The sequence below is a fragment of the Schistocerca piceifrons genome, chromosome 2 (genome assembly GCF_021461385.2).
Source record: "Schistocerca piceifrons isolate TAMUIC-IGC-003096 chromosome 2, iqSchPice1.1, whole genome shotgun sequence".
NCBI lineage: Eukaryota > Metazoa > Arthropoda > Insecta > Orthoptera > Acrididae > Schistocerca > Schistocerca piceifrons.
This window is the reverse complement of record NC_060139.1, coordinates 841,766,944-841,790,668: the sequence shown is the minus strand read 5'-3', so window position 1 is coordinate 841,790,668 and position 23,725 is coordinate 841,766,944. Positions and strand designations below refer to the sequence as shown.

General features: G+C 36.7%; 1 protein-coding gene across 3 annotated transcripts in view; it reads left to right on the top strand.

Annotated features, from left to right (window-relative positions):
- Positions 1-22,256, top strand: part of LOC124776354 (mucin-5AC) — a 98,079-nt gene extending 75,823 nt beyond the window's left edge. For all 3 annotated transcript variants that reach the window (XM_047251305.1, XM_047251303.1, XM_047251304.1), the window contains 5 exons: positions 800-1,066; positions 3,138-3,226; positions 7,910-8,142; positions 13,945-14,058; positions 20,618-22,256. In XM_047251305.1, the coding sequence (XP_047107261.1) occupies positions 800-1,066; positions 3,138-3,226; positions 7,910-8,142; positions 13,945-14,058; positions 20,618-20,767 (853 nt within the window). In that variant the 3' untranslated portion in view covers positions 20,768-22,256. The remainder of the gene's footprint in view (positions 1-799; positions 1,067-3,137; positions 3,227-7,909; positions 8,143-13,944; positions 14,059-20,617) is intronic.
- The last annotated feature ends 1,469 nt before the right edge of the window (positions 22,257-23,725 follow it).

Genomic DNA, 23,725 nt, shown 5'->3' with positions numbered 1-23,725 from the left:
TCTCGTACATACGAGGTACCGGGGCGAATAAGGTTCGCTGCCGTCCTTAGCCTGGCGTTCCTCCTCATCCAGATTTAAGTTTCTGATGGTCACCTTAAATTGATTCAGGATAATGCTGGATGGCTAGTTTCCTTCACCATTGCTCTCCAACCCGCTTGTACCCTGTCTCTAACGACACTGACCATTAAACCCTAATATTCCCTCTTTTTCTTTGGCATTTGTTAAGCTAATGTTACTCAGTTTTGGGGGCAGTGGTATTGTCCTTATTTTCAGGAAGACTCCTCAGATGTAAGGTTTTTGGGATTTTTTTAATTTCTCTAAATCACTTTCAGTGAATCCGAGGATGGTTATTTTCAAAAGGTCATGGCAATATAGAATGTTCTGCTCCAGACTTATTCAAATGAAGCTTGCAATCGGTGTCTAATGATTCCATCAATTACAGGACGTGAAACTCGAAATCTTCCTTTGTTGAGCTGATACCAAAGTGACATCTTGCATTTTAAAATGCAAATATGAATGTACATACTTTCCAAATACTTAAACACTTGTCTAACAAATTAAAGGTATTGTTCTCATTGTTGCATGTTTACGTGCTGGAACACAAAGTACTTAGCATTTTATACTAGTAAATGCTCATATGTTGAATAATGACTTTGTGTTGGTAAGATCAAACTGTTCTCTTAATGAGAAATGTTAGAAAGTAGGCCCAACAATAATGTTTTTAAAACCATTAATTAAAAATCGTGCAGTTTCTCTACACCAGAATTGAAATATTGGGCTTCTTGCTGATGTCTTGTAGGTCACCATTGAAAGCACAAAAAAATCTGGCCCCAGTTCTGGCAGCATTAAGTACACCTCCATCACCTCCATCTCCGAGGAGACCAGATTCTAGAGGAAATGGAGGGATCTCTTCGGGGGGCTCAACAACCATCTCTGCTACCTCTTCACCAGGACTCGGAGAAGGTGGTGATGATTCACTGCCTCCCATAAAGCAAGAGCCTCATGAAGATGGAGATAAACCACCTGTTGAGATGAGTCCACGGAAGAAGCCTCGGAAGCAACAGCTGTAAGTCCACCTTGCTTGGCCTGTATTACTGTAATTATAATAATTTAATTTTAATGTGTGATACTTTTTGGACTGAAGAAATATCTTCTGCAGAGAGGTTTATTTGTAAAAATACGCTCTTCAGGTACCATTATCTTTGAGAACAGATGCAGTTCTTAGCAGAAGCAATGTGTAGTGTGTCTGAATGTTTCCAACAGAAAGTTCTCCCATTCTTGTACCAAAACATCCACAATTTCCTTAAATAATGTTGGAACTAACTGGAAATCTGCTACTCACTGTCTGCTCTAAACCTCACCACAATGGGTCAATGATGTTGAGGTCTGGCAGTTGTGCTAGCCAGGGAAGATGTTTGATGATATTCTGATGCTCCACAAACCACACCTGAACCTTTTGGGTGCAATATCATCTTTGAATATGGCAGTGTTTGGCAGCAGTATGCTAGTCATAGTAAGCGCTTCATTGCTCAGATGTTCGGTCACAGTAATCTGGACAGTGAGGGTAATTATAGGGACAGTTGAATACCATGACATAACCTCCCAAATCGTAACTGAATCTTCCCCATGCTTGACTCTAGGAAGCAAGCAGGCCACATTGTAGACTTCGTTTGGTGTTCTCTGTACATAAACCCGGCCATTTGTAGGAAACAGTGTAAATCGTAATTCATTGGACCGTACCACATTCTTTCTGTTATAAACTGTTAAGTTTTTATGATCATGGCACCACTTCTTTTGCAACTTTGTGTTGGCTTCTGTAATTAAAGTTTTCACAATTGCTCCCCTTCAATGAATGTTAGCCTTCTAAAGCACCTGTCAGTGCTTTTATCAATACAGTATTACTATAATGAATGTTGAATTCTGCAGTCACTGGTACTGTGGTAGTTTTGTTGTCTGGCCACAGTCGTTTTTAATGCTCATTGTACTCTGTCAGCTAACTTCCTCTTTTACCCAATATTCCTCTTCGCTGATAGTGTTTTACCGTGTTGTGTATGCCTTCATTACCATGAATACTGTCGCTTGTGAAACATTAAACAGTTCAGCTGTTATTATCACAGACACTCCCACTAACCATACACCAAGAAGTTGCATTCTTTTTAAGTCTGAGAGATCATACATTTCATCGAGCGCTTGTGTTAACCGTTGCAGAACAAAGCATTCAATACACTGACTGATAACGTCCAAGACTTGGCACATCAACTGTGCACAGCAGCTACGTCTCAGTAGTTGCAGTGTGCCATGGTGCTAGCTTTCTACAAGACATAGTATACTGTGTGGTTTTTTACATGTTATTTTGTCCACCCCCAGTGATTCATATATTTTGTACATCAGAAGATCCTGTAACTTATTTTCTTATAATAAAATTAAAATTCATAACAAAGAATTTTGTTGTCCATTGTACTCATCACTTTTTTACAAGTGATGATAATCTTATGATGTAGGATGTTGCATCATAAACATAAAGTGTCATAATAGTCTTGTTTGAAGCATAGACATTAAAACATACAAGTGAGACATTTGTGGCCCAGTGTCATTACTGTATTTTGCTCCTTTCATACTGTTAAGGATTTAATCAAATATTCGTTCTAAGTAGTTAAATTTCGGCTGTACATATTAATCGGAGTCGTCCGTATTTTTGTTGTTGTTAATATCCAGTTTTCTGAGTTCATTCAGTAATTATTAGTGGTATAATAAACTAATGAATGTATTAGTGAAATGCTTCTGATGATCAACTATGGTATCTTCACCCCTCTTTCCCCCTCTTGTTTTAATTGTGTTGTGTAAAAAGTAAGCCACATTTCTTCATGGAATTAGCATTGAATATGAAAATTGAATGGTGTATTTGTCACTCTAGTTTTGTCACAATAATTCATGTAGGCCTATTTTAATATTTATATTTATTGTAGACAGTATTATTCTGTTTGATTCTGAGTCATCCACACTCAGTACGAGTCGTCCACACTCAGTATAATTTTAGGCCAAGAGTTTATTGCATTGTACAAAGCATGTAATACATACTGTAGGTAATTTGAAAATTTTTTACAGGAATACTGAAACTGTTTTCTGTCACTTTTCAGAACTAGAAATGAGCTGCATGAACCAAAATTTAGTGAAGATGAAATGGAATTTATTTCTGAGGAAAAAGTTAAGAAAGAAGTTAAAGAAGGTAAGTCCTGTGTACTATGAGAATAGACAAAACTGTTAGCAGGAATTAACATAACTTTGGACCCCCCCCCCCCCCCTCTCTCTCTCTCTCTCTCTCTCTCTCTCTCTCTCTCTCTCTCTCTCTCTCTCTCTCTCTGTGTGTGTGTGTGTGTGTGTGTGTGTGTGTGTGTGTGTTCATTCCAACAAAATGTTGTATGTGGGAAAGCACAGTGCAACAATTTAAACTGATCAGTACATTTTGAGTTATAAATAAAAGAAAGTACTGATGATACTCCTGTTAGATACAGTAGTGAAATGTAGACATAGAAATCAGCAAGGACTGTGATATTCCATATTAAATAGTGAAAACATTTTTACTTACTTTTGAAACATCACAGAAATTTCAGTGAAACCAGTATTTGATAAATCCTTTATCCAAAGCATATCAGATAACTGAACGCTATATAGACGACTTTTTGGAGACTATTGCTTTGAATGATTGTAAGTGTTTCTACATTAATCCAAGTCAAAAAATGACAATGGCTTTGTGTGACAATATGAAAGGGGCAACTACTTACTATGTATCATGTCATGATAGAATGTACATTCTAGCACCTATATTTGTTTTGTAGAACATTATTTTTCTAGTGTTAGAAATGGTAGTATCTGGCATTTTGTTTTGTTATTATTATTATTATTATTATTATTATTATTATTATTACTACTACTATTACTATTATTACTATTTCAAGAAACATCCGGGACTAAGGGTTTGATTGTAATTTTGTGACAGTTAAAACTTCTTGGCTCAGTTAAAGATAATTTGGGCTTGAGGAGGCCCGGGGTTTATGAAATTCTGTGTCACTATGGAAAGAAGTATATTGGTCAGACTATTCGAACTATTCAGGACCGGTGTATGGAACATCATCGGCACACTCGGTTGTTCCAGCCTGAGAAGTCGGCAGTGACGGAACATTACCTTAACGAAGGACACAGGATGATGTATGACAAGACGCAATTGATCTCTCCTGGTTCTCGCTATTGGGAATGTGTTCTTAAAGCATCCATTGAAATTATATTATCTCGTAATATTATTAACAGGGATAAAGGTTTTCCTCTAAGTAAGATATGGAATCCGATTTTGTCCGACATTAAACAACAACGGTCTTCTTTTGGATCACTGGATTCTTCCAACTAGTGCTGTTGTGATTTATCATTTCTGCCGTCTTCTCCCCCCAGAACGCTGTGTGTCTACTTGCCGCCAGGAGGCGCTGCCCATAATCTCATGCATGTGCGATGCTCTGTTCATGGTGTATAAAGGTTTCCGTCATTGTAGCTGGAATTCAGTTCCGGCGAGGCAGTGCACTAGCATTAACTCACCTGAAGATGGTGGCCAGCTGGTCCGCCGAAATATTGTGTCTGGACGACGACATGATCCGGCTGCAAACCTGTGAAGAATATCAGAAGTTATTACGCCAGGAAAGCCTACGAAATCAGTGAAAACTTAATATTGTGTTAATAATGGCCCCTGTTTGTACCTAAAACTAACAAAATATAAAGTGCCCTTAAAAGTTTTCTGACACAATTGAATGCTACTTCCCAGAGAATTGGAGAAACCACTCTTCCTTTTAACTGAAATGGCAGCCTGTTCCTTGCATGACAATTTTGTCACTGCATGACAATTTTGTCAACAAAGTCATTGCTGACAGTGCCTGCAAATACATTTGGGAGTTAGTGTGACTCCATTATATTATGTAAATTTTGCTGAAGATCTTGCTGAATGAATGTTTGTGTTTAAAACATTTGATTCAATGAAGTATGTCAAATTTTGCTAAATTTTTTGCTCGTGTAATAACTGTCTGTGTAGAACCTGGTACAAACTGATATGTAAAATTTGGTCTTCATAAAAACACCATTATTGACTAAACATAGAAGTATAATTGTGAATTTCTATGTTAAATTTGTTTGCTTAGTGAACAATGACTTGCAAGACTGATCTTCGGCACAGTTTGTCAATGCAATCCGATTCCTTTCCGTTTCATGTGTAAGGATGAAATTAGGAACATCTTTATTTTATCCGACATAAGCTTTAATGCAGTTTTCTGTACATTATAAGGTTTGTTCATTGTACAATTTCGTTTCAAATTGTTTGTGTGCTTCTAAAAAGCAAAAAATCAAGGGAATGGTTGGCACTCAGTTCAAATTGTTATGTTGCATAATCCTTACAATGGAACTTTTGTTCATCAGACGAACATTGAGAGCTGTATTAATTCATTATAATTTATAAAACACGAGTTAAGAGCAGAAAGCTAATTGCATTACATGTGGTAGAGGTATGGAGTGGGAACAAATAGAAGGCCCAGGAAGTAAGTTACAGAAAACTAAAAGAGAATGAAGAAAGGAATAGTTACTGAGAAGAAGTGCTGGGACCAAGGAAATTACAGAAAACGATTAACGCTTATTAAGACCAAGTGGTTGGCGAGAACCAAGGACATGTTGTAACGCCAATTCGCACCTGTGGAACTCTGTGAAAGAAGTAGTAGGTGGGAGGGGGGAGGGAATCCAGGTGATGTGTGTGGTGAAACAGGCACCAAAGATTTCGACTGCCATGTTGTAGACAATGCTCTACATTGTGACACTTGTGACATCGACCCTGTTTCACAATACATACCATCTTTACTGACTTTCTTGGAACTCCACAGATGGGGACTGGTGTTACATGCCCTCGGTGTTCACCACTCAGCTGGATTAAATTATCATTCATTATCTTCTCTAATTTCCTTGGCCTCAGCAGTTTGTTTCAGTAACTACTCCTTTCTTCATTCCATTTTAGTTTTCTGTATCTTTTTTTGTATCTCCTTTTCCCCACTCTCCCTCTACCACATATAATGCCTCTAGATCTCTGCTCTTATTAACTCTTGCACAATGTTTTTCCAGTAATATGTTTTGCTTATTACCATACCTTCCACCTTTAAGCTTTCAGATTTTTAAATGTCTTCTGGTGCAGTCCCCAACTATCTATCTTTCCTTCTCATTCCATCTTGTAAGTCCCCCCTGACCCAGGATTTTGGGTGACTTTTCCTTGACTCTCCCCATTTCGTAAACCTTGCCAGCCCTTTTCCTGCATCCTCCTTTGCTTTCCCTTCAACCCTTCTGCTAGAAGTAGAAGGAGAAGAAGAAGCCACTGACTCTGAAAGCTTTAACATTTCTTTAATCTTTGTGTGTTTTCTTGTACTCTGCTAGATGAACAGATCTTTTTTATGCATCCAATTACAGTATCAAACACTGAACAATGGAAAGTCAAGAATGGATTAATAATAATAATAATAATAATAGTATCATGAAAAGGGTAGATTGCTGATTGCTACTCACCATGTAGAGATGTAGAGATGTTGAGTAGCAGACAGACACAACAAAAAGAATGCTATAGTCTATAGTTTTTGCCCACAGGCAACCTTCTGAAGTGGAAAGCACACACACATTCACCACTCACAAACTGTCTGGCTGCAGCAGCCAGAGAAAGTGCTCTCTCTCTCTCTCTCTCTCTCTCTCTCTCTCTCTCTCTCTCTCTCTGTCTGTCTCTGTGTGTGTGTGTGTGTGTGTGTGTGTGTGTGTGTGTGTGTGTGTTGAGTAACAATTAACCTTTTCATATTATTATTGTTGTTGTTGTTGTTGTTTTCAAAAATTGATCATTTTTATTCAACTAAATACTTAGGAATTAAAATTTGTTCAGCTGCCATTGGAATGCTCACAAAGATAATGTTGTGGGAAAGGAAAACCAAAGACTGCATTTTATTGGCAGAACACTTAGAGGATGCAACAGGTCTAGTAAAGAGACTTGTCTTCTGCTAGAGTACTGCTGTCCCATAGGATTTATGGAGGACATTGAAAAAGTTGAGGAGGCGGCAAGCCGTTTTGTATTTATTGCGAAAAAGGGGGGAGAGTGTAACAGATATGATAAGCAAGCTAGAGGCAGTCATTAAAACAAAGGCAGTTTTCGTTGCAGTGAGATATTTTCACAAAATTTCGATCACCAACTTTCTCTTCTGAATGTGAAAATATTTCATTGCCACCAACTAACATAGGGCACTTAAGTGTGAATTGCAAGTAATTGTGTAAATGTAGAAAATGGCATAAACAGTGGTGCACACTTCTTATTTCATTGGCAGCATGGAAGCAGTTCTGTGCTGACATATGTAGGATGTGTGGTGTGTCACTGTTTTTTCGATTCAGTAGTAATCCGAAACACTTGTCAGAAGATTGGATGGTATGCTGGGAGGCAAGAAACCAACCAACTTATTAAAATTAGAAAACAATGGGAATAGTCAGCGTACAGCAAGAAACGTAAAATTGTATGTTCAACATTGCAATTTTAGCAGGTGTAAAATGAAAAAGAAAGTACTGTATGTAATTTAATGAAGTTTTTTTAATGAAAAATGTACTTTATGCAAGAAGCTTAAAAGATTGAAAAAGTGGTAACATTAATGTAATACCATTATGCTTTGCAGCCTTGCCAGAGTCTAGCAGTCATCTGGAATTGAATGTTGTATGCTAATAAAATATTGATGAAAACTGCTCGAAGCCTGAAGTTGTTATTACATAATCCAGATGCTATGATCATTTAATTGTCCCTATGTATTATGTAGAAAATGAGTCAAAATATTTGTGTGTGTGTGTATATATATGATACATGCATTTTTTTCAGTGGCAGAAGAAACCGAGGAGAGAATATATATTCCAAAACGTCCTCCAATTTCACTTATCAGCAGTTACAGGCAAACTTGGAAATCACGACATAATCATTTTCTACGGTATAGTGATGTGAAGCCAAAGGATGAAAGGAGACCTACTGTCAGTGATTTGGCCAATCAGAAACATGTCCTGCAGAAACTGAATGGTTGGAAGGTTTATCACCTCAGTACACAAATGGAGGACATGGTGGGTCTCTCTCTCTCTCTCTCTCTCTCTCTCTCTCTCTCTCTCTCTCTCTCTCTCTCTCTCTAAGCAAGCAAAGATCTTCCTTTGTCTTTTTCACAGTTGTTGTCTGTTTTTATTTAAATTGTGTTACAGAATATGAATATCTAATTAGGTCTCTCATAGTAACAATTGCTCATTATAATGACCCATGCCTGCAAGAAGTCTGGCCTACTAGAGATGTTGCTATCCTGAGAACATTTGTATTTTGTAATACAATAGAGCCAGTTCTGGCTACCTATTTATCGTCACTTTGCATGCCGTTTTATCTGCTTGTTGGTTGTTGGAGTATGGCTGAGGTTAATAAACTAATAGTAAATTTTTATCTGCTGGTGCTCACGGTAACTTATAAATAACCTTTCCGAAATTTACGTAACATATCTCAAAATTAAGTTTGTCATTAACAGTGGTCATCTCTAAACAGACATGAACAGTTGCAATGTATAAATTGCTGAAATTGGAATGCTGTGATTTGCCATGATGTTTTCAGCTGTACTTAAGATTTCATCATACAGAAAGCTGTAATGAGGCATATTTGCTATTAGAAACAAACATCTAATTTAGTTTGTTCCAGAGAGATGCAGTGTTCAAACATTAGGTCAGCTGAATATCGATAACTTTTACATGTCAAAAATATGACTTAATTTAGCAATAAATGACAGTCAGAATCTTACCATCTCAACATATAGGAACAGAAAAGGCTTAGAGTAATTAAAAATCCATTATATGTAGATAGTCAGAAATTCCACCTTCACATTTGATGCCATGTTATAGGATATGTGATCTCAGTTGTATTAATATGTGGGGGTGGGGGGTCACTGTTTCTTTTATTGACAATTAGTGGTTTTTATCTTCCTTGCAGATGATCTTCTGGTGCACCTTGTGGTGCCAGAGCTGAAATCTCAGTAGTAATCAATAAAAGAAATTCTGATCCAGATAGTGTCTTTTTTATTTATTAATAATTCAACTGTATTTCTCATTTTCACTTAAATTGGTGTGTTTTGGATTCACAAAGTTAGTAAGTGGTCATAGTATCAATAAAACATGACTGATGTGTTACCAAGTGGAGCTGCTGTACATGTTATAGCCCAACCTTATAAACCCACCCTCCCTTCATCATTTATGACCTTTTTTTACAGGAAACAACAGATACTGTTTTCTAAGAGGATTATCAGTGCCCCATCCTGATAAACTTAAATTTAACATTTTGTATCTCGTTTTCTCTGTAACTATCAAAGGTAATAAAACTTTGCTAGGATATAGTCATATCTTACACATTCACTAATATACTATCAAGTTCTAAGTTTGTTAGGAATCAAGATATAATTGATGTATAATCAAACTAAAAGTTCTGTCTCTACCATTGTATATCCACATAAACATAATATCATTCTCAATAAGAGGTAAAAATTTCAGAGCTTTCACTTAAGTAGTTTCTGGGATAGTTAGAAACATTTGCAAAAAGTGTAGTTTTTTAGAAATTGCACTTTCTGTTGTATTTTTGACCACAATTTCTACCTTGGAGATGCACTGTCTATCCAGTTCCTGTAGGATTGCTTCTGTAATATGGCCAGACTTAATTCCAAATCACTTCAGAAGCTTTATTCAGACTGCATTTCCATCACTGAAAGTGATAACAGCATCATTGAAGCCAAACTTCAGTGATTTCAAGGTTGAAAGGCTCATTTACATTTTGAGTTTTTCCTGCAGAAATTTCTTCAGATGATGTGGATGAGCTAGATCTGTGTGTACTGTCTTTCTTACAGCTCCAACAGCCTCAGGGATGATGTTTCTGTGGATATATGCTGCCCCAGCCTCAGCTTTAAATCAGTCGGTAGAACATAAGTTATGTAGTAGATTTTCATCATTTCATGTCTTGTAGAACAACGTTACTCATACTGCTTCCAGGTTGTTAGTATTTTTCCAATGGGTTGGCCATAATATTCAGTTAGATGATTGACTGTTTTGTCAGTCAAACATCCTCTAATAGTTTTGCCACCTTTGAGCTTTTTGTTGGAAAAGTTGTGCCTCATTTTATACAGTCAGGTACTCATTTTTTTTCTGCATGTGACACACATTCTAACGTTTGCAGTGTTAAATTGTCATAAGGTCTTCTGTCAGTTATTGATGTGAATGAACTGGAATCACCATGACCAATGAATTTATAATAGTGAACCCCACATTGTTCTTGAGAGTGCTGGAGCCTTCATATTTACTCACAGTTGTGTTTGTGTAGTTGTTTTTCATTTTTGGTATCCAGTTTTGAGTGTCTGTGCAAGATTTTGACAATACTTCAACATCAAGCACCTTTCTGGTAGTAATACTTATGGCAGCTGCACATTAGTTTTAAATTGATGATCCCTTTCCTGCCATGACCTATCAAATGCTATGCAGATGTCACTATTACCATAATTTTCTTCAATTGCTTGTACTGTCACAGATTTCAGTTATTCTTTTGCAGTTATTTTTACTGTTTCTGCTAAAGCATCTGTGTATATTGAGACGTTGGTGGGGGGGGGGGGGGGTTGTGAGGGAATCATAAGAGCACACAGTTTTCCCAGCCCTAGGACCTTTAACGATGCATCTCAGCCCATAGAAATATCTAACGTTCATCTCAAAAAGGTTATTGTTTCTATATTTTTCAGATGTCCAGAGTTGTTTCCTAGTCTCTCAACTCGAACAAGAGACTTCCAAATTGAGAACTAAACCATTTCTTTTGAAGACATTTTCAGAAATTTCTCTCTCTCCACCACACAGATTACAGCATGCAGTTTGATCAAGTATTGTTTTTATTACACTTAAACATAATACTAAACTGATATCCCTGGCACTGGTTTCACTGTACACTTAAATTACTATTCACGTGCTGCTTCTTGGGATCCACTTGGGGTGAAGAACTTGTTTCAGCATTGCTTGCCCTACTCTCATTCGCTGAATTTTTAACTTCCAACTGGACATATTTGGTAGAATCTATTTCTCTTATTTCTTCTCCTCTTAAATATTTCCTTTGGTAGAGTCAGTATTAAAGAGAGAAACACAACTCAATGAGTAACAAGTCCAAATGTGCACAACGAAAAATGTATTACACCTTACAAAACATGGATGATACCATGCATTATACCACAAACAGGAATTGATGTCACAACAACCAATGTAGCCAACCTATGCAGCTGGATGCCCACTATAACTCAAAATAAATCATTGTCTTCTTTAGCAAACTGTTCCCAGGTTATCTTGTCGTAACTGGAACCTGCAGAAATTACTTGTGCAGGAAATTATTTCAAAATAAATTAAAAATACTTAGTCCTCCAAAATCAACAAAATATACATCAGATTAAAGAACTCCAAACAACAGTTTTCCTTAAAAATAAAAATAAAAACTGACATTTTGTACATACACCTCCTTTTATACTCCACTTAATGTAGTCTCTTGCCCTTACCAGTTACCTTACTGTAAATATTCTGGAGGTTGGCATAATACTTGTCTTCTGCAGCGATTGCTCCACTGTTCTTACTTGGGTGTTGTCTTTGATTTCAGTGAAAATACAATTATATTATGACCACTTATCTTTGATATTTGTTCAGTTTCATGTGCAAATACTTCATTTCTTAAACTAAACAAATCCACTTTTTTCCTACTTTCGATTTTACTCCTGGCTTTGTATTTTGAATAATGTCTACCTTCCATTGTCTGCTTTTCTACCGACCTGCATTACTTTCATTTGCCCCTCTTCCTTTTCTTCTTACTCCAAAAGATTTTTTTGTCATTTTACATAGTTTATAGCTTATAGCATAAATGAACAACTATATTATTTTTGAAACGTAAGACAGAGTCAAAATTATCTATACTTCTGTGCTTAACGGTGTTACGTTTGTTGTACTGTTGTTTATGCATGCAGGTGTTAATATTGCTGTAGTAATGTCAGTGAATGGATGTAACGTAGATCAGATAGTGAGAAGCAATGACTGTAAACATACTGCATCAAAAATGGCTCTGAGCACTATGGGACTTGACATCTATGGTCATCAGTCCCCTAGAACTTGGAACTACTTATACCTAACTAACCTAAGGACGTCACACAACACCCAGTCATCACGAGGCAGAGAAAATCCCTGACCCCGCTGGGCATACTGCATCAGTTGCATTCTGCTCCAGAGAGGGAGAATGCAGTTTGGTATTCACTGGTAGACTTGCATCACAATTTGGAGCACAAGTATAACGCAAGAACATGGCTTTGGCTGCACACCATCCACCAGTGAGATTGCTTGTGGTCTACATTACGGTCCTTCCTTTTGCATCATTCATCAGGCTCTTGGATTCTGTATGGTCTGAGAGATGGGTACAGTGGGGGATGTCACAAAGTACAGTTGAGTTATCATACCTTAATGAACCATTACAGTAATGCAGATAGTTTTTGAGGAGGAGATCAAACAGCAGTAAACTGCTAGCCAGACTGTAAACACCCAGTATTGCCGCCGTGGAAGAAATTAGACCCAGGCTGCAATGGACTAGGTGCTGATAACTTCACTTTAGTACACAAAAGTACCTAGACCAGAAAATTAGATGAAATGGAGGTGCATGATGAACAGCACATGACACAAAGATCTATCAGGCAAGGTGCTGATGCCAGGAATTCACATCAAACATGAAAGCCAGTTCTCACAGAAACAGTTGTTACTAAGCGGTAATGCACACCTACATGTGGCTCAGCCCATCACTGAAACTATGAGCCTTCAGGGAACTCATGTGCTTATACAACCAGTTCAGTCCAGATCTGTTCATAAACTTTTCAGGTCACTAAAAGTTTAAATAAATTCTTCACGGAGTTCTGCCACATCAGATTTTATCAGTTTCCAGCTGTTTACAACTTTCTCCTTTGTCACAGTCAGGAAGATTTCAGTAGGCCATTGGGTACTTACATAGGCTAAATTATGTCACTGAGGCATCAGGGAGTCGTGGCATTTCCATATGCTATCAGAGATTACGTTGATGTGTATGACTGATGGACATTGGTAGGGATGCTGATTTTGTATGGTGATGGATAGCTCACTTATTTCTGTGTTGCCTTTCAAGCATCAGACGTCCATTCTTGTGCACCTCTAAGGGTGTATCTGCTGTCGCACATGCCGATTTTTACATGTAACTACTACTTTAAGTAGAACAGTGGCTACACTCTTAATGGTGCGTAGAAAGTCAACAGAGAACAAAGTGAGTCATTCACCATCTAATGTAACTGGCATCACTACCAAATTGCCTAAGTCACAAACATAAATGTAATCTCTAGTAGCATATTGAACTACCATGACTTGTGATGTCTCCATGGCACAATTTGGCCAACATAAATATCTATCAGCCTACTGAAATATATCCTGAAGGTAATGTTTGATGAAATCATTAAAAGATAGAGACTGATAAATCTGATGTGGAAAGAATGCCATAAATCATTTATTTAAGAACGTTGCTATGAAAAACTACATTCACGCTCTGCAAGATCATTTCTGAGGTAACTGGATTGTCATTCAAGATTGAGGTCAAGTAAACAGTGCATTTATGGTTGTGTTATCAACTCAAAATCTTCATCGTGGAGATAAAAGTATATTTAACATTGGAGTATGATAACTGAAAGGGGGCTCCTATGTAAAAAAAAAACATTATTAGAGGTATGCATCAATAAACTACAATGATGAAGAGCAGATAATTTTTGACTTGTCACATATGTTACTGTGTTTGAAGTTTTACTAATCATGGATGTATGCATGTTGCAGTCTGAGTTGGAAACTCAGGTTTTTGAGAGGCTAACCAATATGCTGAAATACATGGAGAGGAGAACGGGGAAGGATACTGAGAAGGATGTAAATCGTGTTGTGGAACTCATCAAGGTACAGTATACCATATTAAACAAGATAGCAAGTCTCTCTCTCTCTCTCTCTCTCTCTCTCTCTCTCTCTCTCTCTCTCACACACACACACACACACACACACACACACACAATATTTTTGTAACACATGCTGAATCTTTCTGAATAAGCTGAGATGTGGATAGCAGCTACTAAAATGAACAGCACATTTGAGTAATGTGTCAGTAGTTTTGATCCCCTATATAGGTGTCTTGTTTGTCTGTAAGCAAAAATCATTGGGTTTTTGGTGATTGTTGGTAGGAGGAATGATCAAGTGTAATAATAAATGTGTAAAAATTCCTGTTGCTATTTCTAAAATTCCAAAAGTAATAAGTCCATCTCTGATTTCTGTATAAATTAAGTAATTTATGTATTAATTAAGCTTTTGACAGGACAGATGATAGATGCAACTCTGCCTTAAAAGGTTGAAAGATAATGTGCGTAAGAATGCGTTTGCAAAATCAAAAGTGCATGAATGTAATGATGTATCAGTGCACTCGATTCTCTGCTGCTGCGCCAGTCATGGGCTGTTGAATGGTACTCATTATGTAATGAAATGTAGAAAAAAGAAATTTGTGTATTTTTCTGCTAGTGTCAATTCAAAAATTGGTGTAATGCAGGAAGTTTTAATGTGTCAGTTTTAGGAGATGGGTGTTTTGAATCATGACTGCACCAAGTATTAGTAGAGAATGGAAGTGAAATACCTTGTTTATAGACACTGCTAACCTACATCAGAAATAATTATACAGTAGCCAGTACCAAATATTTTGTGTTGAATATTGCTCGTTATTTCCTTTCCTTGTTTATAAAGGAGTGAAGAGAGTAGTCTTGGCCCTTCATGATGTTTCATTATGACTCTCTCAACACCAGAAGGGGTTGGTGATCCCTATGACTATTGGTCAGTTCTGTCTTCATGGAAAAACAGGACAAGGGTGTAGGCTGTCTGCTGTAAGAGAGGGAGGCGGGGATTATTTTCCTCTCACTGCTAATCATCATAATTCTAGTTTGTTTACACTCCCAGCCTATAGTGTCTGCTTTCTGCAATGTAGCAACCAGTAAACAAAACCTGTCGGCATATTTCGATCAGACCAAAATTCTTCCCTTAAAATGCCAATAGTTGTTTTCAGTTCTACTTCTATGATAAGTAATTTGGCAGTTCTTATCTGTACCATAGTCAAGCATGGCCTGTATGCCTGTGAATTCCCACAAAATGTTGAAAACATTTCTACAGATTTTTGAATTATAAAATTGGGCTGGGAAAGAAAAACAATGTCAAGAAACACCTTAAATCAGAGAAGCATTCTATTCCTGGTGGGAAAATGCTGCCTCTCAACAGGAACAGTCATTTGTTGAAAGTTTAGATAGAGCCAGAAGAAGACAACAAGCAAAGACCATTAAAAAACTTTTGAAGTTTTTGCAAAAAGGAACATTCGAGTCAGAAACCTCCCCAATCACCACTTTTTTAACAACAAATTTTGAAGCATGGAGGTTACTTCTTCAGACATGTAATTGACAACCTTTTAAATTTGTAGTTGTAATTAAAAAAAATACATGTGAATTTGGCAAAAATAGATACGAATCTTGCCAAAAAATAGATGCTATAATTGCAGATACCTAAATTTCTGAACACGATGGATGTCACACTTAGTAGCAAATGTGTGCCCCATCTTTCAAGGACCAGAACTATGTTCGTAGTCCGCTGTGTGACTACATTGTTAACCGGGACATTGTAATTGTACTAGCATGTATTTTGTTATTGTTATTTTTGTTGTGTAGTCTTCAGTTGGGGTGACGCGGAGCAAAATTAAAGTTACATCGAAACATGAGACTTTCTGAATTTAATGCTCAGTCTGCTAGAGTTATTATACTGCAACTGTCAAATCTCCATGGGGCCACCTCTTGCTTTGAGGGAGGTGTTGTTGCATGTAAAACTTCCTACTTAACTGTCTTTGGGGAGGTGCACAACATCACAACATTGTTGTGTCCTGATACTTACATAGTGTACATCCGCCATTAATTTTTTTGAAGCAAAGATCCCCCCCCCCCCCCCCATCTTCAAATGACCACCAATACTTTCCTACATTTTGATCAAAATAAGTCAGTTTCCATTTATTGTAACAGAACTATGCATGTGGTGAGATGTATAACGAAATGCTTAAAAATATAAGGAAGTAAAACAAAACACACATGCTTTGTACTTCTGTCGGTGACTTTAATATTGTGGAAGAACAACGTATACGGTTGCAAATAATCTGAGCCATTAAATCCCTTAAAGAAATATGGACTGTCTCGTCCAAGCATTACACACATTTGCTTGAAACATTGTCCCTTATAAGCCTCCATTTGGAATTTGTTCCAAGAAACAGCTCACCCATCTTATTTCTTCCGTCATGATATCTTGATGTCAGCTAACAGGGAATACAGAACAACTAATAGGAGTAGGAGCCACTCTTGGCTACAAATTACATATAGGTATGTCTGAACAAGATCAGCAGCACATTGTGAACTGACATCTAGAACCTCACTTTACAAAACTATTTTGGTAATGCCCTTATGACAACATTCTATGCTAAGTGGAATTAAAAGAAATACATTATGGGTTGAAAACTGTGTGTGTTTGTGTGTGTGTGTGTGTGTGTGTGTGTGTGTGTGTGTGTGTGTGTGTGTTTGGGGGAGTGGGGTATTCTTGTCAGTAAACTTAGCCTGATAGTAAATTTCATTTGTATAAACTGTAGCCTTTCTGTTACTTCTATTTCAGAATTTTTTACTGGTGTAAAATGGGGAAACAAGGTTATTGAACAAAGAGAAACAAAACTCAGTATATGATGCAAAGTTCAGGAGCATTAAAATAAGGGTGATGGGGGAGCTGAATAGTTGGAAGATAATGATGCAGAAATTGAGTAAACTGTCGCAACAACTGAAGACAAAGAACAACTATAACGGATATTAGTGATCAGGGGGAAAATTATGGAAAAAAATAGAAAATTGGGTACTTCAAATTACAACCTCAATTGTGTTAAGATTGTCGCAAATAATTTTCCTGAAATGCTTCACATCCTTTTATGACTACACTTGGGACAAATACCTTCAGAAACACTTTTCTTACCATTGCCAGTGTAGGGTGTATGAGGGGCGTTCAATAAGTAATGTGTATGAGGGGCATTCAGTAAGTAATGCAACACCACCCACCACCCACCCCCCACCCCCCAGGTCAGTCCCACTCTTCTGGGTACAAAACCCCATTTTTCAGCATGATCTCCATTCAATGCAATGGCCTTACACCTGCTTACTGGGAGGACCTGTATGCCTGTGTTGTACCACTAGTGGTCAAAGCTGGACCCAAAGTCCAGTTGCATCAATAACGTTCACATCATCCATGTACTGCTTCCCAGGGAGTGCGTCTTTCATTGGGCGAAACAGATGGAAATTGGAAGGTGAGAGATCTGGGCGCGCACACCTTTGAGTACCCCAACTGGTGGACAAGTGTGTCAGCCCAACTAACAGAGACATCCAGTTGTTGAGTGAGGTGTTGATTGTGATCTGTTGATAATCTCAAATGAGTGTGTCCGCACGTTCCAACATTGAAGGAATCACAGCTCCCAGGAGATAGGAAAGGTTTGCACAACCTCATTGCATTGGTGACTAACACCTTGCCCAGCGACTCACCATGCTTTTATTCATTCCGTGCTTTTATTCATTCCGTGCTTTTATTCATTCCGTGCTTTTATTCATTCCGTGCTTTTATTCATTCCGTGCTTTTATTCATTCCGTGCTTTTATTCATTCCGTGCTTTTATTCATTCCGTGCTTTTATTCATTGTCAGTTCTCCATAGACATTCTACAAGCCTCTACAAATATCTGCAGTGCTCTGGTTTCCCGCCAAAAGAAACTCTATGACAGCTCTCAGCTTGGAATGCACCTCATTACAGATGCCATATTGAAAGCTACGTATAGTGCCCTTACCTATCAGAATTTCATGAAAGTATAGCAGCTGATGTGGGAATATTCCACGATTACAGGCCAAAAAGAGTGTTGCATTACTTACCGAACACCCCGTGTATATCCTCTCTACTTCAGTCCTCATCAGTTATTTTGCTACCCAAACAGCGAAACTCGTCTACTAATTTTAGTACCTCATTTCCTAATCTTATTTCCTCAGCATCACCTGATTTAATTTGACTACATTCCATTAGCCCTGTTTTGCTTTTGCTCATCATCATCATCATCTTATGTCCTCCTTTAAAGATACTGTCCATTCTGTTAAACTGCTCCTCAAAGTCCTGTGGTATGTCTGATGGCATTACAATGTCATCAGCAAGCCTCAAAAATGTATATTTTATGTTTCTCTGAATTTTATTTCCTACTCCACATTTTTTCTTTGGTTCACTTTACTGTTTGCTCAGTGTACAGACTGAATAACATTGGTGATGGCCTACAACCCTCTCTCTTTCCTCAACCACTGCTTTCCTTTCATGCTCTCTTATGACTGCTGTCTGGTTGCTGTAAAAGTTGTAAATAACATTTTGCTCCCTATATTTTACTCCTGCTACCTTCAGAAGTCCAAAGTGCCTATTCCAGTCAACATTGTCAAAAGTGTTCTCTAAGTCAAAAAATGCTGTAAATGTAGGTTTACCTTTCCTTAACCTATCTTCTACAAAAAATTGTAGGGTCAGTATTACCTCACACGCTCCTAAATTTCTCCAGAATCCAAACTGATCGCGCCCAAGGCTGGCTTCTACCAGTTTTTCCAGTCGTCTGGGAAAAATTTGTGTTAATGTTTTGCAACCATGATGTTTTAAACTGATAGTTTATAACATTCAAGCTTGTCAGTAGCTGCTTTCTTTGTAATAGGAATTATTACATTTGTCTTGAAGTGTGAGGATATTATGCCTGTCTCAAACATTTTGCACACCAGATGCAATAGTTTTGTCATGTCTGGTTCTCCCAAGGCTCTCAGATTTTGTTTTATTATTATTACTACTATTGTTATTCATTTTTCTATTTTATGTTCTTAATTGGGTACTTTAGTCAGTTATAATGCAAGGTGTTCTGCCCAATATATCACATTCTTTCAGATATTTTTTTTCTTTTTTCCTTTGTTTGAGATGATAATTCCTGCAGCCCTTTCATTGATCTTTGTTCGTAGTGTGGTTTGTGTCTCTTACAGTCTTTTACTTCGGCTGTTTTGTTTTTTAGGTTATTTACTGTAATTTGGAGTTCTCTTATATCTTATTTAATTTCTGTGATCCATTAATGTTGGTCATGCTGTTTCACAGTTAATGTGTTACTCTGTTACTGAATCTTTTTTTTTGGTGTTATCATCAGATGTACAAAGAAAGACATATGGTTCTTCATGATTGTGTTCATTACTGGTTCTATTTCCTTCTGTTCTGTTTTATTTGTAGCTATTCTCCATTGCAAATTTACTTGATGTTGATTGTTTATGCAAGTTCCAATTATTCTTCTGTCTATCCTGAGTATTCTGTCAGTTTCTGCTATATTAGTTTGGAAGGTGGCTACAGCTGCATATGTTGTTTATAGTTGTGTAGTTGGTTTATAATGTTTCAATTTTGCAACTGTCAATAGTCTTTCTTGTTGTATGTATTTTTGGCAATGTAATTTATTTTGCTCAGTTTTTAAATTATATTTTGACCTGTCTGTTCCCCATTAGGTTGTATGTTATGATTTCGCATAAATGTTGTTAACCATTTTTATTTCCTGTTCTTCTATTGTAATTTTGTTTGCAAGTGTTGGATTGGTTAGTATAATTTCTGCTTTTTCAAATGGTATTCTAAGGCCAGTTTTCTGTTTTTCTTGTGTCAGTTTACCTTGTTGTCTGATTTCTTGAACATTGTTGGCTAGGAGAACAAGATCAGCTGCAAATCCGGAACAATTTTAATGTATATGATATTTATTCTTATGTTTTTTGGGTTACCCTTGTACAATTCTCTCATTATATATTCCAGAGCACAGCTGAATATCACACTTAACAATAATTGAAAGTTGTTGTGTATTAAACATGAAGCTTTGCATGATACATAAGTCTGTGAAAGGTTATTTATTTTTAAGCCATTGACAGGTTCAAGCTTGAGTTGGCTCATGATGCCGTCGTGAATGACTGAATTGAAACAGCTCTCAATGTAATGAAAGTTGTACGTATTGATTTGGAATCCCGGTTGAGCACACCTTTTAAATTTGTCATATATATTCAGCAGATAACAGTTGATCTTCATCAGCTATTTTTAGGACATTAGAAAAGCTTCCCCTCCCATTGCCTTCTCCCTGTCTTATTACCAGACTTGTGATAACTTGTTTGGTATTTGTGTCTTTGTTGGAAATATACTCTTCACAATACAGAACAAAAGGAGCCATATTTCACAAAGATACTTGACATTTGAAGAAGATTGTGATGTTGACACTAATGTAATTATTTTTTGTTGTGCATGCTGGATGATATTGGGCATAAAGCTTTTTGTAAATTCATTTCAAAGTGAAAATAAGCATTATTAAAGATTTAATTGTCTTTTTTTTTTTTCTATTAGGGCAACATACAACGAAGCAAAGTGATAAGTGACCAAATGCAAGAAGCCAAACTGCAAGTGATGAAGGTGTTTGACCACAAGTCTCATGTCGCGGAAATAATTACGAGGTGTGCTAACAAGCGTTCTCTCAAGAAACGTGATAAGTCATAAGTTGTGTACCACATCTCAATGCATTTTAACATGTAACAAGTGCAGTGTAATAACAAATGGATTGGTCTGAGATGACAACAGCTGTAGGGAACAGTTAGTTACATTTTTTACTATGTGCAATGCATACTATGCTTGTGTTGTGGTGGAAAGATCATAGTCTGTTCAATTTTTGATGAACTTTAAGTAAGATTTTGCTATCAGGCTATGATACAGGCAATCAGAGTGACTTTTAAGGCTGCAAAAAGTGGCAGTATCAGAATTGTAAATAAAAACATTCCTTTATGCCATAAATGTAAAGATTTTATGTTAAATCATGTTTAGTACAATTGAATGAAGTTTTAATTGTAATGTTTAAAACATGTAAGAGTTTATTGTGCAGGATGTTCTAACTTGCTGCACGTGTCAGTCATTACTAGTGAGTATACATATTTTAAAATGTGTTATGTAAAGTTTTAAGCAAACATGATAGCTTTATCAAAATTCTGAAAGATAATTGCTTATATACAGAAAAAGCCATATTTTAAAAAGTAATTTACAGTTTATTAGATAATTTTGATAGTGTTTCACTATCTCACCACTTTATAGCATGACACAGAACAAAAAACGTTTTTTGTAGAGTATAATCTAATTTAAATAATATTTCATGTGAAATGTTAAACAAATTTTATTTAATAACACACTCGTGAAATATTTATTTGGAAATCTCTGTAAAAATTAGTGATCTATTTTTAATGTGCCCAATCATCTAGTCATTGTACTTTGTCTCTTATTACTTGCAGTCATCTGTGTAAATGTGCGTATTTGTTGTTTTTTGATTGTGGCCATGGAAACATAATTCTAAAGATATGTTTCTCAGCTGTTACTCCCAGTGATGTCTTTGTTTAATGATGTTGTTGTAATAAGTTTGTACATGTATTTTTCCTTGTGAGAGGGAGCATTGTCATCTTGGCAGGGGACTCAGAAGCACTATAAAATCTGAAACATAAATTATTAATATGCCAAGTTGGTTGTTTAACAAACACAGTTACAATATTTGTTATTGTTTGAAAGCAGTTGATCAATTAATTAATGAATATTTCATTACACTCGGCATAACACTTAATTGTTTTCAGTGAACTGCTCATAACCTCCATCCATCTGTGATCCATGCTCCACAAGGCTGGAGCAGTAGTGAACAATCATGTTATGGAAAGACGAAAAACAGTGATATTTTTCTGTTACATATGCTGGTGCCCTTCATTGTACACTAGTTTTCTCCTATTTATTATAATACCAAATTCATTACCATAACAAAAGAACTGTTTGTACGTCATCAACTATGCAGTGTCTGTTCATATTCTCTTCATTATCAGGAGATATTTGTAGTTCTATTTTTCCTTTGTATTTAGTTGCAGAAAACACTCAGTCTGTGTTTATTAAGAATCTTTTTCTGAAGCCTGTGTGTGTTAATGTCAGATAGCTGTATCATTCATTGTTGAGAGTAAATAATACTGAGGAAATATAACTATGAAACTATTTCTTGATTTCATTTTAACAAAGTGTAGTTCAACAAATGTTCGGAATGGCATGTTATGTCAGTGTGTGTAGTTAACTACTAGGGGAGTGACTTTGAGATAAGTTTTTTTTTTTTTTTTTTTTTTTTGCCCAGAGTAAGTAACAGGTAATTCTCTCTCTCTCTCTCTCTCTCTCTCTCTCTCTCTCTCTCTCTCTCTCTCTCTCCCCCCCCCCCCCCCTGTGTGTGTGTGTGTGTGTGTGTGTGTGTGTGTGTGTGCCTGTTGTTGTTGTGGGGGGGGGGGGGAGAGATTTTTTTTAATATACCATGTGTGTGTGTGGACCAAATTCATTCTTCAGTATAGGTTTGAATACTCTTTGCATTTTAATTACAAAATAGTACTAAAATTTTACAGTATCTACAGCTAGGGGATTCATACCTATGGTTTATTCATCACTCTTCTGTGACCACTTTAAACTATTTTAATTACATGTATGTGACCAAGGAAAACAATCCACTTGCTGAGCAATAGGAGATTATTACACACACAAAAAAGTAAAACAGAAAAAGAGACGGGGGAGTGCAGAGTAGTTGGGCAATATGTGCATATTTGGCCATATCATTCTTATTGAGTTTGGGACTTCAGGTCCTATGCCATTGAGTTTTATCCTGAAGAATGCAAGTCTCACTCCAAGCCTCCATTACACTGAATTAATACTATTTGTTTTTGTAAGGTGCTATGATGGAGATGTGTGTTTTAAAATTGTAGAAATGTGGTTCACAAGATGATATCTGTAAAACACAAGCCTACAGGATAGTCACGAACATGTAAACTTGTATAAGACAATAGTTTTTGGGTAGTGTAAATCTGAATAGTACATAATTACATCAGGGACTGTACTAAGAGTGAGACATGTTTTTCTGTGAGTGCATATTCTTATAACTTATCAAATAAATAACTTTTGATAACTATGGAGAGAAAATTTGCATGGGACAAAACTTTTAGAGCTTTTGAAATGTTAAGTTGGTAACACAATCCACTGCTGATAATCATAATAATTGAGACAGTAGCCTTGGGTGAATAGTTAAAGAAAAGAAACACAAAAATCAGATCAACATTTATTGAGAACTGGACATGTAGTGAAAAGAATGCAAAGAGGAAACTGAAAGAAGAGTAGCATGAAACAGGGATGTAATAGGAAATGCTGTGTACATGAATTAAGATGAGAGAAAGCCAGGGTTAAATGATGAGTAATTCTGATGCCACCTTGGACTAAATGTTGTCCTGAATTGCTTCTTGTTTTTGGTACACATGCCATAGAGACTATGGGGCAGCTATGATGTATGCTGCTGAGCTATTCTGCATTCTCCTACTCTCAGCTGTGAGTCTTAATAGTTAACCACATTCCAGAAGTCTATAGCTTCAGTTGTCAACATGAACTGAATAATGGAGGTATCACAATTAA